The sequence below is a fragment of the Anarhichas minor genome, unplaced genomic scaffold, assembly GCF_050575085.1.
Source record: "Anarhichas minor isolate MPS153535 unplaced genomic scaffold, ASM5057508v1 ptg000007l, whole genome shotgun sequence".
NCBI classification, from domain to species: domain Eukaryota; kingdom Metazoa; phylum Chordata; class Actinopteri; order Perciformes; family Anarhichadidae; genus Anarhichas; species Anarhichas minor.
The window spans coordinates 5269609-5287721 of NW_027466453.1; the positions used below are offsets into that span (position 1 = coordinate 5269609).

Consider the following 18113-nt stretch of genomic DNA (forward strand, 5'->3'; position numbering starts at 1 on the left):
TACTTGAAAGTGTTGCTCTTCAATAAAGTTGAAGGCAGGAGGAAAACGGTGGCTTGACTCTTTATTTTTTATTATTATTTTTTTTTTTTTTTCATTTTGACTTTACAGTTGAATGTTTATACTTATACCGACGCTAACCTAAGTTTCCTTTTTTCCTTTTTACCCCCAATTCATCACATTCCTCTGTTGAAGCCGTGACGTCAGTGCTCGGTGTAAATCATCCGGACAGCGGCGCACTGAGCTGGTCCGTCATTCGTCAGCTGGAAGGCTGCTGGTATGACAAGCCGCTACTGGTAGTTGGCACCACCGCTCCACGTTATTCTCGTGTGTGTGTGTGTGTGTGTGAGAGATTTTAACACAAAAAGGGGGAAAGGTGAAGCACAGACTGAGACATTCAAACCGAGATGAAAGGGAGAGATTTGCAGGAGGGGGGGGGGGGGTTGAGCGTGTGGGTATGCGCGCGTGTCACGGTAAGGGGGGCTTTGTTCAGAGACCGTGCCTCAGGAGCTTTACCAAACATGGTCACATAACTGAGACTCAATGAAAATTTCCTCCTGCTCACCTCGGCCACACATTCGTGGTTGCTGTAGGCTGGCCGTTCGACTTCACTCACCCACGCGGGAGGCGGGGTCATTATCACCCGCGCGTGGTGCAGACACATAAAAACACACACCTTCTGTCATCACCCGATTCGGATTCGACGCGGTCACAGAGATCCGTGTGTGTGTGTGTGAGAGAGAGAGACGTTTTAACTTCATTATTCATGTCTGTAAATGTCAAGTATCTTCTCCATTTTTTCACTTTTGGTTTGCGCCACGTGAGTCGCTACATTGAGCGAGTTGTAGTTACGTAAAAAATAAATAAAAAGATTTGAGGGATATTCCTATTTCAGGAGGAATTTATACTGAAGACTGTTCCCAGACTTGGGGAAAACAAAAACATACCGAAAAATCCACATTCCAGACTTTTGGAGAGGCTATAAACGGAGCCGATTTTACAAGCTACTTAAAGCCTTGGCCAGAGTCGATCGTAACGACTTTTAAACCAGTTTGTTAACAAGCACCTAACTGTTAGCAGATTCCTCTGCCAAAGATGTCACAAGCCTGTGAGTGAGGGCCGAGATTCAAACGCGTGACAAACACAACTCAAAGCCTGTAAAGTTTCTGTTTTGTGCTCCATTACGACTCCTCAGGTACTAACCAGAAAGGCCTACATTGTCTGAAGAAAATGTAAATGTTCTGAAAAAGATTAAACAGGAGTTCAAATTTAAAGTGCTAAAAGTTTAAGTGTAAGCGCTGAATGAAGTTGAAGTTGAAGTGGAAGAGCTGAAAAATGTTGAAGCTTCAGTTGAAGTTCAAGGACTGAAAAAATTTGAAATGTCGGTCGAAGCATCAGCGATAAATTGAGCTGGGAAGTGTGAGCTCTGGATGTTCCTGAAAGGAATCGGTGTCGATGCAAATGTATAAAATAAAAAAGCGATGTCAATTGAAGTGTCAGCTGAAGTGGAAGTATGACAGCAGTGAATGTTTTGGCTAGAAGAGTTCAACCTTTTGGTGAAAAGAAGTCATTAAATTGTCAGTTGACGTGTAAGAGATGAATGCAGAAAAAATATCAAGGGATAATATATTAATAGTGTCGCCAGTGAAAGCAGCTAAGTTTTCGATTGAACGGTGAAAGCTAAAGAGTTAAGTATGAATACGGTTGATGTGTGAATGAAACAGTCGAAGTTTCAGTTGACGTAAATCGTGTATGAACAAAGGGTGTTATTTGAGCCAAAGAAGTTTAATTTCAACCAACCTTTTGTTGAAAGGCACAGACCTGAGACCTGAAAGGGTTTGAAGCGTCTTTTGAAGTTGAAGCATCGAACAGAGGAAAGAGTGGTTGTTGACGTATAAGTGGTGAAAGCAGTTAAAGAGTAAAAGATTGGTACTGTTTAAATGTCAGTTGACATGACAGCGTCAAAGTGGATTCTTAAACTGACATGTCGGTTTAAGAATAAAACAAGTCAGTTCAAGTCTCACATTGACACGTAACGGGTGAAAGTAGTTGAAGTGTCATCCCGGCGTCACATTTCTTCTAGATTTATTTTTTGTAGATGGAACTTTTCTTGAAATTTCATCTTAAGGGTAAGTTAATGGAGTTTAAAGAATGCATTCAAACATTTTGAAGTATGTTGAAGGACAGAAAGTGTAACCATGATAATTAAAGTCTAAATATGAGCACGTAGGCCTATCGCTGAAGGCGAGCACACTAACTGGACTTTGCGACTGAGCCGAGTTGACGCTTGTGGTTTTATCGGCCAAATCCAGGTTTGTTTGACGCTTCCTGTCCTACTGTAGCGACAGGTTGGAATTGCGATGCTGTGAACTCAGCCTTCATGACTCCCCCTGAGCTGCGCAGGATCGTGAGGCCTTCTACCATAAATAGCCAGACAGAGTCAGAGTGGGGAGAGGGCTCGGTGGGTGGAGGGGGGAAACGGCTTACTGTAGAAATGCCCTTCTGAGTTTCTCAAACGGCACTAATCTCCCTCCCCATCTCCTCCCCCCTCCTTCCCTGTCTGTGTTTTTGCATCTTACTTCCTAAAAAGTTTCAGTCCTTAAAACTCTCTGTCTGCAGCTCGTCAAATTTCATGTCTCATGATTCGTCCTCAACCTCAAGCCTCCGTAACACCACGCGTCTCTTTATTCAACCGGTCCTGTCCTATTATCCATATTATCGTCTGATGATTTACAATTTCTTATTTCTAATAAAACGGTTAAACTGCTCTTTTGCTGGATTGCTTACAGGTCGTGCCATCCGAACTAAGCTCTCGAAAAACGTGCTCTCATAAAACACCGACAGCTATGTAAAGTAAAGGTATTGTAAATACAAAGCACATTATCACAGGCTTTCTCCCTCCAGTTGATAAATACAAAATGGGACACATTTACTGTCTTTTCCCTAAACGAGGCCCCTTTACTCATCGGCTACTATCCGCATGGAGTTTTGCAACACGATAAATGTATCCAGAGGTAGCCTAATAGCCAAGTGACAGATGAACTTGTAGCCAACGTAAACAGCAAAGCCCACCGCAGCAGTAAATACCTGACTGTAGTCTGTTATTTTTAGTGCGAGGGATTTCTCTTTCACAAGACGTTACATCTCCATCCCTCACACGGTCCACTCAGGCCCCTCCCTTCTCCCATCATGCCCAAATAAAGTGTCCAAATTCCATGTGTGTGCTTCTTCTTCTCCTCTCAGTGAAATGTTTACAAGACCCTCGCCTGATGTGTGTGTGTGTGTGTGTGTGTGTGTGAGTGAGGGAATGCGACTGTGCATAGACGAGCATGACTTTGAATTTCTTTGTGTGCAGAATTTTATATTCCGACAGGCTGTTTATGGTAATCCGCTGTGCTTTGATAAAATACGTCAATCTTGGTTCATTACTAAATACAAAAATTAAACGTTTGACTATATTGCAATGGTATGATAACGGGAGATTAACCAGTTTACGAGGTCTGTTACGATGCTGCTGCATTTCTTTTTAATTGCACTTTAACTTGATTATTAGCAGGTTATTGGTGCGCTGAGCTCATCAGGGCCATAAAAGACTGAGATCATGTGTCTAAAATTCCAATTGTGCCAACAGCATCAACGTAAGAACATCTTTTCTAATTTTCTTCATCAGTTTGACCTTTCAGTTATACTCTCTTTAAACAAGCCTTCTCCACACTTCCAGGAGGTCATTCTGGTGGAGAAACACTCAATTTATTTATTATATTTAATATTTTTTTAAATTTCAGGGGGGAAAAAAAGTCAAATTTCAAGATATTTAGTCTAAAAAGTTTCTAAATACGCCTTCAAATCCCCGCCATGTGAGGTTACAGAATATGAATTGACGCTTGGACTTCTGGAAGCCCATTACCACCAGCAAGAAAAAAAAAATAGGTAACTAAAAAAAAGAAGAAGAATAGAGATTAGAAGTGCGCATGCGCTTCAGTGACAATGTCCTCGCAGGTCCCTTCATCCCCTCGCCAGTCTTACCATGAAAACGACATGCAATTCTACACGAGGTAACTATTACTGGTGACTTTTGTAAATGTTAGATGTTATTTATCATAACGTATTTTAATCAGTCCACTGTTGCAGCTTTACAAAAGTCACCAGTAATAGTTACCTTGTGTAGAATTGCATGTCGACCTGTGAGGACATCGTCACTGTAGCGCATGTGCACTTCTAATATCTTTTTTTTTTTGCCAGAAAAAAAATAAAAATCCCCCCCCAAAAAAAACTAAAAAAACTAACGATATTTATTTTATTTTTTTTTAGGGTGGATTCTTTTTTTTTTTTTTTTTGCTGGCAGGAATGGGCTTCCATATTGTCAGTGTTTACTCCAGCTGCGTGCAATGCACAGACGCGCCTCTGGCCTTCAGCTTCAACAGGAATTTAAGTAGCTTTCAGTCAGGTGCTATGGCGGCTGGCCCATAGAGGGCGCTAGGGCACGGCCCACCCTTGAGCCACAGAAAATAAAAAATAAAAATAATAATAATAATAAATTATACAAATTGTAAATATTTGTGTTTTTGAAGTATGGAATGCACCCAGTAATATGTGTAAAATATGATAGCTGCGCAAAATATATGCTTTTCCTGCTCGTCCTCTCCGCCTGTCTGCATGTCTCAGCAGCGCGGGGTGCAGGAAAGATGGCCCACAGGAGGCGGGTCTATGAAGCAGTTCAGCCAATGGCCAAAATGTGTGACATACAATTTAGCCAATCAGCGTAGTCAAATACATTCAGCATGGCGCCACATTTGTATGGCCCGAGCTGCGCGTCCCCGTCAGGACGAGTCTCTACAGGCGAGCGCGAGCGCCAGTGCGAGCACTCCTCCAAGACCCGTTTGAGAGGAGAACTTTGGCGGAGAAAGAGCTGATCCCAGATCAGCCTGACCTCACAATCAGACAGCAGACTAGCAGGAAAGGGAAGCAGTACATTCGAAGCTTCTCTAGTAGCTGTAAACCAGACAGGTTTGACTAGCTGGATGCAGTCATGCTAATAACTTATTTAGCTTTTTAAAACAATGTGGACAGATCCAGCACGGACAGTTACAGGAGTGAGGGACATGAAGCACCTGTCTGAGAAATGGATATATAGTTATTAATAATACATTTTATATATATATTTATATATACATGGATAACTCTGCCAAGCTACATATTAGGCAAAGTGAACATATTTTATTGTAGTCCTCTGTCTCATCTGCTTAACTTGGTCATGGAGGCATCAACATTTAATTGAGATGGTAAATTAACAGTGAAAACTCATCATAGCTTAATTTAACATCAGTATTCATAATTACACTTCATGTTTACTTCTCCTGATCTTTACCTCCTATAACAAGGTCCATAGGAGCACCTCAATAAATGAACATGTTATATTATATTATATATATATATATATATATATATATATATATATATATATATGTGTGTGTGTGTGTGTGTGTGTGTTTATATTATACTGAATATTATTATATTATTATATGATATATATATTATTATATTATACTGAATTGCCTGTGAGGGTGACTAAAATAAGATGTCCTGACGTGTTTATCAAAGTGTTATTTACTGCTTTTTTTTCGTGTTGGAATAAATGTTAAATATTTAACTGCAAAGTAGTAATGCATGTTTGATACCTTATTTTTTTTGCATTAAATCATTCTGGGATGTTTGCTGAAATTGATTGGATGTGGCACAGCCCTACTGAGAAAATCTTCCACCAGCCGCCACTGTTCCAGTGCTTTTATCTCTTACAGTTCAACTGCTTTCACCACTTGCACAACTGACACTTCAACTGTTAACAGTGCACGCACTTCAACTATCTCTGGTTCACTTCAACTGAAATTTCACTTGCTTTCAACATTTCAACTTATCTTAGGAGTGTCTTCATCTCTCACTCTTTAGGTGACGATCAACTTCTTTCGATGCAGAGTCATCAGCTGACATTAGAACCTCTGTCGCTGCTTACATACCAACTGACACTTCAACTATAAACAGTTCACACACTTCAGCTCTCTCCAGCACTTCAACTACAACATCAATTGCTTGTATTGTTTGCAATTCAACTTTCCTTTCCACTGCTTTCAGCTCTTTCTCACTTCAACTGTTAGTTGAACTGACGGTGTCTTTGAGCGAGCCATTGAACCCCAAGTTCACAGATAACTCAGCACGCTTCAACTTCATTCAGAAAATGTAACCTTTTCTTGTTTTCGTTTTTCTTGCCTTATTTGTTTGTAAATGTAACTGTCCATGTTTACTTCCTGTAAATTCTATCTGCCAGCATATACAGTATATCTGATGGACAGTGTGTGTGCAGTAATCTTTCATTGTCTATCGCCACCAGCGCAGCCACATATGGGTCCCTCTGTCATCCATCCAGGGCCTTTCTGGAGCGTTCCTCTCCGGCATGCCTGCCATGTGTCTGGAAGTGACACACACACAAATAGTGAAAGCAGGGGTTGAATCATGCTGTCATTGGAGCCCCCCACTCCCCCCCTGCACACCCACCCCCTGACACTCCACTCCACAGACCCGCTGAATCTGCTGCATTCCTTTCCTTGTCATCTGCCTGCCTGTTGGGGGAGAGGGAAGCAACGCACTGAAGTAAAACAGGAAAACCACCTCATTGCTCCCAGAGTTACGTCAGGCGCTCCACAGTAGCTTCCACGCACAGTCAAACGAATGTAAAATATGCTGAGTCAGTCCCACAGGAGTATATATATATATTTATATATATATATATCTGTAAAATAAAAAACAATATGGGATTTATGTTGAAAATTCAGAAAACTAACTTCCTGTGGTTAGACACCTCAGACGTCCCTGCTGGTGCTCACCTCTCTTTAACATCATCATGACATCATTGTGACATCATCCTCCTCCAGTTTCCTGTTTTCATGTAAATGTTTTATTCTTGCTTATTTCGTTCTTTCATTTTCAACCTTTTCATATATACATACGTATCTTCTATATATGCTGTATATATCAATAAAGGCTGTGTATATATATATATATATATATATATATATATATATATATATATATGCTTTATATTTATGGTTACAATAATATGAGGGCAAAGAAAGTTGATGGAATGTTTCTATTTTTAAGGGAGAGCCATTCACATGGATTTGTCAAGATTCTCTTTATGGTAAAGACAAATGCAGTGCCTTAATTGTGAGTTTTAAATGATGAATTATCAATAAAGAGACATTATCCATGTGAAACCAGAGCGTGTGTGGGCACCACGGTGCTTGGCTGACAAATTGTGAAATGACACACGAAAGATACCGAGTGATAATCTGTAGTATGGAACATGGATTTAGCAGCTGCTGTAGAGCTTTCGACCGTATCCCACAATATTCCGCAGCAGACGGAGGATGCCCAGTTGTTGTGGAACTGTAGATGTTGAAATTTCCATTTGGACCATTTGGTCCACGTTGGCTTAAAGGTGGGGATTAAAAACGATCATTTGATACGATCGAAAGCTCCAAAACAGCTTTTAAACGGACCTCGTGGTCAGATCGTGTGATTGCTGCCGCCGCCGTTTCCAAGGTCCACAAAGAACTTAGGACATGGACGAGACGTCCCTGTAGTTCTCGGAGGAGTCGCAATTTGAATCTACGATTTCCATGACGACATGAGCAACTCCATCTGCTGAGGAAGATGGTGTGGTGGAAATCTAAAGTTTGTCAACAATCTAACCTTGTAACTCCACAAAACTTGACCCATCTCTCAGACTTGATATGAAAGTTGAAATGTTAAAAGCAATCTTAAACTTAAACATTAAAAAACGTTCTCTGCATTTAACCCATCCCTCTATAGGGAGCAGTGGGCTGCTATTGAGAAGCACCCGGGAAGCAGTTAGGGGTTCAGTGTCTTGCTCAGGGACACTTCGCCACAGGACACGTGCAGCCAAGGATCAAACTGGCAACCTTACGGTTACCGGACGACCCTCTCTACCCCCAAAATGCAACAATAGATTTCAGACACGCACAGTTCACAAACAACCCAACGTAAATCTTAGCTAGGATAACTTAACACAAATATATGTTTAAAAATATATATATTCTGTAGCCGGCTAAAGGCTGCATGTTAGATGATAACAGTCAAACACTTTGGTCCTGACTGCAATATCTCAACAACTATTGGATGGATTGCCGTTTGGTACAGACATTCATGGTCCCCAGAGGATGAAGCGTATTGACTGACGATCCCTCGTGTGTGCTGAAACCACTCAGCTATACCATGGTGCTCTGAGTTTTCCTTTTTTTGCAAAACCAGCAGCTCAAAGTGTTAATTATTCAATAAAATGGCTCGACATCCATACCAGCGGGATTGTGTTGTACAGATGAGGTTCATGGTTTCCAGATAATGAATCTGAATGACTTTAGTGATCTCCTCTCATCTGCGCCACAATAAGGTTTTTGGTGTTAAGTGAAATATTTTGACAAAGTATTCCAAATGTAATTCAAATTTACCGCAGGTATCCAAGGTTCCCAGAGGATAAATTCAACTTAACTTTTCATCTTGTCCCATCATCAGGTCAAAAAAAACCTCCATAACTATAATGGCATTCCTATCAACCTCAGCAAATATTAGCAGATGCTAGCAGGGTAGCTAACATTAAGCTCAAAGCACTGCTGTGCCAAAGTGTAGCCTTTCGGTAATGATTATTATTGTTGTAACTAGTATTGTTACACCCATTATTATAATTTCGCCCAAGCAGTAGTATTTTTAGATGCTGTTTTATTTTTTTAAAACATATTTTATATAATTGTAATATTTCTAGTTTTACTCTTAGGTGTAATGTAATATTTAATTGATGACAGGATATAATGTATAGTGACTTGTTTGTTATTGACTATGAAACGCGTTTCGAGGCCACGAGATCCAGCTGAACACATCAATGACATAACTTCAGCAAAGTGCATCTGAACGTGAAAAGCATCTCCGACCGGCCTGAGTGAAGATGGAAAAAGTGACACTGATTAAATCTAATACCCGAGCGGTGACATCACATCCCACACACCCCCTCGCCCCCCCCCCCCCCCCCCCCCCCCCCCGCCCCTCAGAAAAAAAGAGGAGGCTGCGTCCGGATTGGACGGCGGGCCCGGGCCAATCAGAGAGCGCACACATGGGAAGAGTTTAAAAAAGATTCAGAAAAGTGTCGGGAAGTTGTCTCTTGAAAGCCTCACGAGCAGGTCTCATTGCACTTGCGGCGAACACTTATTATTATTTTTTTTACATTTTTGAAATAAATAAAGATACCCACGGACTTGTTAGGGACTTTTTCTGTGCGCCCCCCCACCCCCACACCACCACCTCGGACAGAGAGTTGTAAACCTGCTTCTCCGTTTTTAAAGCGCCTCCTCGGCTCCACTGTGAATACACGAGACTAACAGGATGACAACACACTTCAGGAGCGGACCTGCCTTCGGTCTGTCTGCCGAGGTCAAGAGTAAGGTAGGTTCACTTTCATTTCACACTTTCTATGAAGTGTAATATTATTTATGTACCGAAAAAGACGCGTTCCAACTGGAGCGTCCAGTCCCCCAAGTAACGTTGAGGTCAAGGGTCAACGAGGCATGATGACGCACACCGTAAACACTCTCTGTGGCCTTATTTTAACTTTTTTTTTTGTCTTATTCATAAATTATAACGAAATTCAAGATGAAGGTGGCGGGCTAGGACACACTGAAGTCCTTATATGGAGGTAGTGCGAGAGGTTTCTGGATGAACGCTTCGGTGTGTGCTAGTTGTAGTCATGTTGGCTCGTGCCTCTTTAGTTTAACAGGTTAGAAAAGGACGTAAAAAAAAGCATGCTGAGTGGCTGTAACTGTTAACCCTTAAATCAGATGTTAAAAAGAGCCCGTGATGTATTTCTTCCCTCGTTCCAGTGTGCTTGGCTAACAAACACTTTGACAGTAGATCACACAGTGAGGGAAGTGATTGTTTTGGAGCTGAAAGTGAGTCTCGGTGGCCAAATCATTAGTGTGATTATGGCAGACTTGTGCTCTGTGTCTCCTCTGCCACTGATCTCCTTGGCTGTAAGACGTCACACTGGGGGAAATGTGAACGTTTAATAAGCTTGTTGGTTTTGAGAGATGAAGGTATCTCTAATGTTTGTTAATGATTTAAAGGGACATAATGTTGGCTTATATGAATGAATGAATGAATGAATGTGTGTGAGTGAGTGACATGGGGTCAATAGTGGAAGATGCACTCTGATGTTCCTTTTACTCAAGAAAACGTAGTTGTACTACAATGTCAAAATACTCTATTACAGGTAAAAGGCCTGCGTTCAAAATGTTACTTCCAGAAAAAGTGGAGGAATATTGCTCAGGTCCGTGTTACATTGTAAATGTTAGATTATTGTCTTTTGATGAATGAAGATGCAAGCAGCGTTTTGATGTTGGCCAGGAGTCCAGTTGGAGCTGATTTAAACTGTATATGCTATAAAAAAAATGCGTTGAATAACATGTTCATACGTTAAGTATTAATCCGTAAAGTACTATAGTGAAGTACAGTGTGTCCCTCTGAATCGCAGTGACGTAGCATCAATAGAAATACCTCAGATTTGGACCTAAATACTTTATAGTTGCATCCCATCCCTGCATGGTGTCGTGCCAGCCGTATTTCCCAGCATTCACGCTGTCACCGTCCTGACAGGAAGTGTCAACACAGCCATTGTGACTATAATGCAGTTATTTCTCTGTGTCGTGACAGCAGTGACTCTGTACAGTGGGGTGAGTCAGAGCTGCCGACAGCCTGCTCAGGATGAGAAAGGTCAGCGTTCCAACTCCCAGATCATCATCACCACCACCACCACCATCATCATCATCATCATTGTTATTGTCCTGGAGGGATGTGGTCTTTTCCCTGAATAGTGCCGTCTCTCATCGGGTCTTTCAGTCCCCCACACACACACACACACACACACACACACACACACACACACACACACACACACACACACACACACACACATGGAGGTGCACTGCACTCTGTGAAGCCCACATTCCTTTCATTACTGCTATTCAGCACTCAGCGGGCTCTCCGTCCCAATTGGTGTTTTTTTTGCCGCCGGTGCGTTGCTGTTTTGCTGCCTTTTTTTCCCCCACAAGTCGATTATACACACAAGGGCAAGAGGAAGAAGTATCCTGTAAGAGTAGGCGAGGGAATTAAACGTTTCGTTTGAGCCTTCGTGGGTTCATGCAGGGATGGTCATTTCCATCAGCGTGACTTCAGAGACCGACGCAGCAGAAAAGACTTGACGGGTACATCGGGCGTGATCTAATGGCCTTTTAAGGACCGACCGGGCTCTGCACTTGGAGATTGAGAAAGTGTCCCTTCTCTAAACAGTTTACATCGCGGTCCGGATTGACAAAACACTGCCCTGACAGAACGCAGGTGCACAGGGGATGGATGGCGCAGACGAAGCCGTGTCAGCGGCTTCGCACAGTGGATCCACGACATGGCGAAGACCCGATGTCAGACTGTGTCTTTGTTTGAGTATGAAGGGATTTCTGTTTATCGCTTTTAAACAGCCGGACGGGTAGATGTATTTACCCTCTACTCTGCGGTGGACCCCACATGGTCATATGCAATAGTTCAAATGGCCCCCTGAGATTCAGCATAGGTTGTGTGGACCCATACCTAAAGTAAGGCTTTGTAACTTCTAAAAGTTCAAAATGAATTCATAATCCACCATTACTCAGTGCACTCAGGTGTTTTGCTGCTACAGCCATAGTCTGGTGTGACCAGTGAAGCCAATGAAGTGCCGTTACCTGCATTATCTCTACTGACCAGCAGGGGGCGACTCCTCTGGTTGCAAAAAGAAGCCTGATTGTATAGAAGTCTATGAGAAAATGACTCTACTTCTCATTGATTTATTACCTCAGTAAACATGAGTTCATGGTCTCAATCTCTAGTTCCAAGTCTTCTTCAATACAGCATGCTATTGCCTATGCTTTAGGGCGGGGCTACCTTGTGATTGATAAGTCTACCAGAGCCGTGAACGGTGTCTCTCCATCACTCCTCCTCAGTCCAAATATGGTCACTTCTGTTCACTAGTTGCAAAAAAAAAAGCCAAGATGGCGACGACCAAATCGCTGAGCTTGAGGCTTCGAAACGTCAGTCCACAAACCAACGAGTGACGGCCTCTTCTTTTAGACAGTCTGTGGGTGTGACCAGTGGTTTATGGTGGCTAATGCTACTCTCTGCTATCTTTAGATATGCCTGTGTAACTGACATCGCATGACCTCACTGAGGGGAATCACTGACTTTATGAGTATTCTCTACTTCCTCTACTGTTACACAGACAAATCTGTGCAAAGAATCTTGTTAGTAAGTAAACTCTCGGTCAGAGACGAGCAGCTTCTTGTGCTACTGTCACACTTTGTTTAAGCAAACGTGTCATAGTCTTGTTTTAGGTCGGAGTATTGTTAAAAACGTTTGTCTTAGTGTTGAGTTTTGCTCACAAAAACGACCCCTTTTCTCCAACACCTCACTTAAAGAATTATAGATAATGGAACGGTTTATTTTAATTTCACAAAGAAGCCGAACCTCTCAAATGTAAATTGTCGTCTACACACAAACAGCTGCACAATAACTTCCAATAATTAGAATACACTCAAAAATCGGCAAAATTTTGACTTTAAGAAGGAAATAATTGCTTGAAAGAGCGAATAAACAAGATCATGACTTCAGTGCAGACTTAGACCACTTGAACAAATACACAAGTACTGTACTGAAGTACAATTTTGAGGTACTCAAACACTTTATTGAGGATTTTCGTTTTGATACTGAATGAATATGGCTTTGTTAATCTCAGAATCCCAGAACACCAACACCGCGGTTAAATGCAGCTGAGGACCTGTGGATCCCTTCCTGTCTCTCCATCAGACGTGGGTTTGTCTGAGCACTCGACTCGCTGTAAAAGGGCAGATTGTGGAAAACCCAGAGGGAGAGGGAGAGGGAGAGGGAGAGGGGAGAAGGAGAGGGAGAGGGAGAAATATGAGCCGGGCCGAACGGGGAAGACAAGTCGGTCAGAGGGAGAGGGAGGAGTGTTTTTCGGGGGGGAAACTGTTTCTCCCAAGTTTGGTGTGATGGACTGGAAGCTCCGCGATCCCTGCTGCTTTAGAAATACTTGTTTGTGTTGGCTGCCGATCCCAGACTGTGAGGACTTATCGTGTGTGTGTGTGTGTGTGTGCGTGTGCGTGTGCGTGTGCGTGTGTGTGTGTGTGTGTCAGGCTCAAGCAGCCTTGAAACCCCATGCCAGAATTCAAAGTATTAGGGGGCAACATGTTTGTGCCAATAAGGAAATACATGGAGAGGAGAGAGAGCGGCTGCCGTGTTTCTCCATGCAGGAATGTCCACGGGGCTTTTTAATTTTCATCCCCCCCCCCCCCCCGTTCCTTTTGTACGCCTCATCTCAAAGTATTTCTTTATTCTACAGTAAGCCTTTCAAAGATGGCACAGATTAGGATTGTGCCGTCTCTTATGAGAAAAAGTGTGTCAGACCAAGACCAGGGTTATTTTTAGTTCCTGAAAACCTGCCATGAAATATGTATTAAACTTTTATTTTTTTAAAGATTTGCATATTGTGAAGGACATTGTCTACCTTCTACTACTAAGTCTTTTTTCAGTGTACCGGAGAACAAAATACAAAAGAATAAAACAAAATATAGATTAATGAATAAATATTTACTTTTGCTTTAATAGAGCTTTTCTTTTAATTCCTGCTGTATGTTTCCTTATATTTGGGAATGAATTTCATACTTCTTTCTTTTCAGGACATTTTTCAAAATTCCGTGGAAATTATACACAGTTTTGTAAACGAAAGTGTTACCGTTCAATTAAAAATGCCACATTTCACACATATGGAATGGAAAGGATCTTCCACAGGACAATATTTGACACTGTTCGATGCCCACATTGACACTTTTTGTTCTTCGACAAGACTTAAAAGTGGTGAACTGTGCATCGTTCTTTTATTCTTCTTTTAATTCATCGGTTTTCCGATCGGCTGAAGTCAGCTGTCTCTTTGAAACAAAACTGAACATAAAACACAAAAGTTCAACCTCACGTTTGACCTCTGACCTCCCCCTCCCCCTCAGCTTGCAGGGAAGTACGACCACCAGAAGGAAGAGGAGCTGAGGCTGTGGATTCAGGATGTCACGGGCAAGAGGATAGGGGACGGCTTCATGGAGAGTCTGAAGGACGGGGTCCTGCTGTGCGAGTGAGTGAATGGAGACAATGAGAAGGATGCTTGTAGCACGGGAACATTAAATCAACCTTTCTAATAATACTGATACCATTATTATTATTATTATTATTATTATTAGAGATTACTTCTTAAAAATGTAACTTCCTTGAACTTTGTGTCTCTTTCTTTGTAGACTCATTAATGTGCTCCATCCGGGTTCTGTGAGAAAGGTCAGCAGCTCCACTCAAAACTGGCACCAGGTAATGCATCCGCTCTGTGGAAGGGAACAAAAATAAGCTGTTTTTGTTCTGTGAGTCACGGTCCTCCTCCAGAACATGTGGAACTTAGTTAAAGTAGCCGCCGTATCAAATGATGCAAATCTCAACTAAAAACAAGCTTGTAAGGCTCGATTGAAGCAAAAATCCCCCCTCTGTGATATTAACACTTGATAAAGAACAAGAAAGCAAATAGAAATATTTCCCTAAATGTCAAACTATTCAGTCGACCAATTTCAGTCCCGATACAGATATCCATACCTCGGCCGATGCCAATGTTTAATTAACAAGCTGCATGCCTCATTCTGTGGAAGTGACTGGGATCATTCTTTTCTGTGGAAGGCAACACCAGGCTTGACGTAAACATTGCTTTCCTTACTTTGTAAAACAAAATGTAACTAATAAATCCATAGATAAAGATGTACCGAACGGTGTCCCGTACCAGATCCGGCTATTTGAGTCGGTATCGGACAGACATTCTGTATCGGTATCAGTGCATCTCTGCTCAGGACTTTACGTCAGATGTCAAAATAGACGCTCTTCTCAACTAGCTCCGTTGTCTGTTTTTTTTTTTCTTCCTCCAGCTGGAAAACATAGGGAATTTTGTCCGCGCGATCACAGTGTACGGCCTGAGGCCAGATGACATCTTCGAGGCCAATGATCTGTTTGAAAATGTCAACCACACTCAGGTCCAGAGCACACTCATCGCTCTGGCTGGAATGGTGAGGACACACACACACACACACACACACACACACACACACACACACACACACACACACACACACTCCATCTGTTGTAGGGGAGACTGATGTTGGTGCTTTACTCACAATCTGAATGTTACTGAATGAGAGAATCGGGTGCAATCAACAAACACTAGAGTAACTGTTTTCTAATTTATAGCCTAAAGAAACCATGAGTATTAACAATGATGCACAGAAGTATATCCTGATAATCACATACATGCTGCAGCAACCAGCCTACCTGTGTGAGTGCTTTGTGCTGCGTAGACTAGGACTACAGTATGGCAACGGCAGAATAATAATAAAAACAATATGGGTACGAAGAATGCACTCTGATTACCACCGTTTTCCCTTCTGTCTCTGCCACCTTTCTCTCTCTCTTTCTCTTTTTCTCTCAGGCCAAGTCCAAAGGTTTCCACTCCAAGTACGACTTGGGAGTGAAGTACGCTGAGAAGCAGCAGCGGCGCTTCGCTCCGGAGAAGCTCAAGGAGGGACGCAACATCATCGGCCTGCAGGTCAGAGCAGCGGAAATAATAAATAAACCTGGAATCCACTGCTTTCTATGACCACGCTTTCTCACGGGGTTGTAGGCGCATGTGTGTCCAGAGATGCTCTGCCGGCCAAGTGGGTTCGTATTGTACCCGCTGCTGGACTTCATGCTGAATATATCTTCACAGAAACCTCTTAATTGAGTCTTCTCTTACCCGCCCTGCATGTGGAATAATAACACACTCATGGGAATCTTTGCCATCATAGGTACCAATACTGCCCAAAGTGTCCTCTGTGTCTTAAGACCATGACCCACTCCCCTCACTCCCGCACATTCGTGAGGGTTTAGTTCTGTCCCACTTTCAAATGGTCGAGTGTTTGAGGGCTCTTTCGCAGACATTTTGATTAAATTATGAACCCTTTCCGTAAGATTCGCATTTCTGCAGACTTTGCCTGACGGAATTACCCACAATTCATAGCAATGTGACTTTAAACGCGGGGTTACCAGTGGAAGCATGGAGACGTAAGAGGAAAAAAAAAAAAGGTAAACAAAGAGGACGGCACATGGGAGTTCAGCCTGTCTTATTGGGACGTTGGGTTGGGGCCTAAACGTTGTGTGTTTGCAGCTCTGTAACTCGCTGCGTTTCGCTCCGTCTCCAGATGGGCACCAACCAGTTTGCCAGCCAAAAGGGCATGACCTCCTACGGCACACGGCGCCACCTGTATGACTCCAAGATGGCCATGGAGACCCCTTTGGACCAATCTACCATCAGCCTACAGATGGGCACCAACAAGGGAGCCAGCCAGGTGAGTTGATTTTAAAGGGCGAGGCTTCTGTTATTCTATACTTTGTTGTCGTCAACACATCTCATAAAAAACACACCTGGATGCACGCTGGGGTGCGATTGGGAGTGCACGCAAAGTATAATTAGCAGAGATGAGTCTAAACAGTTGGTTGACGTAGTTGGCTAACATTAATTAACAAACTGTTACTAATAAATTGCTAAAATGGATATAGAATAATTGATAAACAGTTGAAATGTGTAGGAAAAGAAACGGATTAAAGGAAAACTTCTACCACTCAAAGTGGTAGTAGTATGAAAAAGATTATATTATAACCACGTTTATATAATTGATAGGCAGGTCGATGTAGCAGGGATTTGTGGGATTGACAATAAAAACAGACCACAGTGCCATCATAATGAAGGAGCATGGATCAAGGAATGGACACCAACGGCACAGAGAAGGAAGATACTCAGATAATACTTGTTCGTAGGATCAATTATTAGTGTTGTTGGTTTTGGTCTTTTCGTGGGATTAGTTAACAGTCAGAAAAATACACGTCACCAGCTTTATTCTTTGATTTAATTAAGTATACACTATTGTTCAAACGTTTGCTGCTACAAAAGCTCTATTCGTTCCAGGTTTTAGGTTAGTTAAGGTAGAAAGTCCTGTTAATAATTCTGATTTCGTATGAAGGGGTTCGTTTCGTACACTGAGAACAAAACGCTGATAATTCAAAGGGCACCAAAAAAGGCAAAGATCCCTCTGAGCAACCGTTGAATGAGAATAGAAGAAGTCAGCAGTCATTGGTGAAAGACACTGGAAGCTCGGCATCAAAATGTGCGCGGCTTTAAATGCGAACTGGTTCCTGTTTTAGTGTCTAATGCACAATCATTTATCTTATAACAAGCCTGAATATTAGCAGGTGTGTTGCTTTAGCAAAGCTCTTTTTCAAACTTCACAATAGAAATAGAAGGTCAGCTGAACAAATCCCAGTTTAAACCTCTTCCAGTAGACTGCAGAGGGCTTCCCAAAAATCTTTAGTCCAGTCGCAATATTGTGGTTTGAATTGCTTTTCTGGAGTCATGCAACACTGTAGGGACATCGACTCAGTGGAAGTTTTAATCGTTTGATTCTCCTTCTTTTGAGGCCAAAACTATTTCAAATGTAGATAATACATATGTTGTCTGAATTATACTTTTTAAATTGTCTTTACATCTGTTAAAAATATTAAAGGAGAGAAGAAAAACACCAATATAACAGGATTATGAACGGTAATGTATATGTTTATGCCCCCCCCCCCCCCCCCGCAGGCCGGCATGACAGCCCCGGGGAGCAGAAGGCTTATCTTCAACAAGAAGCTGGACCTGGAGAACTGTGACACCACCACCATCTCTCTGCAGATGGGCACCAACAAAGTGGCCTCGCAGCAGGGCATGACCTCCTACGGCCAGCCCCGCCAGGTCTACGACAACAAGTACTGCACCAACCCCACCGAGGCCAACTGCGACAACGGGAGCGAGGCGGAGTTCGACGGCTACCAGTACTCTGACTAAGAGAACCACAGCCCCACCC

At 42.4% G+C, this 18113-nt stretch overlaps 1 protein-coding gene and 1 long non-coding RNA gene across 2 annotated transcripts; one reads left to right on the forward strand and one right to left on the reverse strand.

Moving 5' to 3' along the window:
* The first annotated feature begins 9444 nt into the window (after positions 1 to 9444).
* cnn1b (calponin 1, basic, smooth muscle, b) lies at positions 9445 to 18094 on the forward strand. Its single transcript, XM_076080048.1, has 7 exons — positions 9445 to 9504; positions 14160 to 14281; positions 14442 to 14508; positions 15108 to 15245; positions 15665 to 15781; positions 16416 to 16562; positions 17852 to 18094. The coding sequence occupies exons 1-7, from the start codon at positions 9445 to 9447 to the stop codon at positions 18092 to 18094; spliced, it is 894 nt and encodes a 297-aa protein (XP_075936163.1).
* On the reverse strand, positions 12797 to 14455 carry LOC142936204 (uncharacterized). Its single transcript, XR_012948475.1, has 2 exons — positions 14129 to 14455; positions 12797 to 12973 (listed from the first exon to the last, which is right to left on the reverse strand). It is a non-coding gene; the product is annotated as an uncharacterized LOC142936204 (long non-coding RNA).
* Positions 18095 to 18113: the final 19 nt, after the last annotated feature.

What these genes read in the sequence shown, in the direction of transcription:
- cnn1b (XM_076080048.1), top strand. Translation starts at nt 9,445, where the DNA reads ATGACAACACACTTCAGGAGCGGACCTGCCTTCGGTCTGTCTGCCGAG. An exon ending in CCACTCAAAACTGGCACCAG is followed by an intron (nt 14,509 to 15,107) that starts GTAATGCATCCG and finishes TTCTTCCTCCAG; the next exon opens with CTGGAAAACATAGGGAATTT. An exon ending in CCAACAAGGGAGCCAGCCAG is followed by an intron (nt 16,563 to 17,851) that starts GTGAGTTGATTT and finishes CCCCCCCCGCAG; the next exon opens with GCCGGCATGACAGCCCCGGG.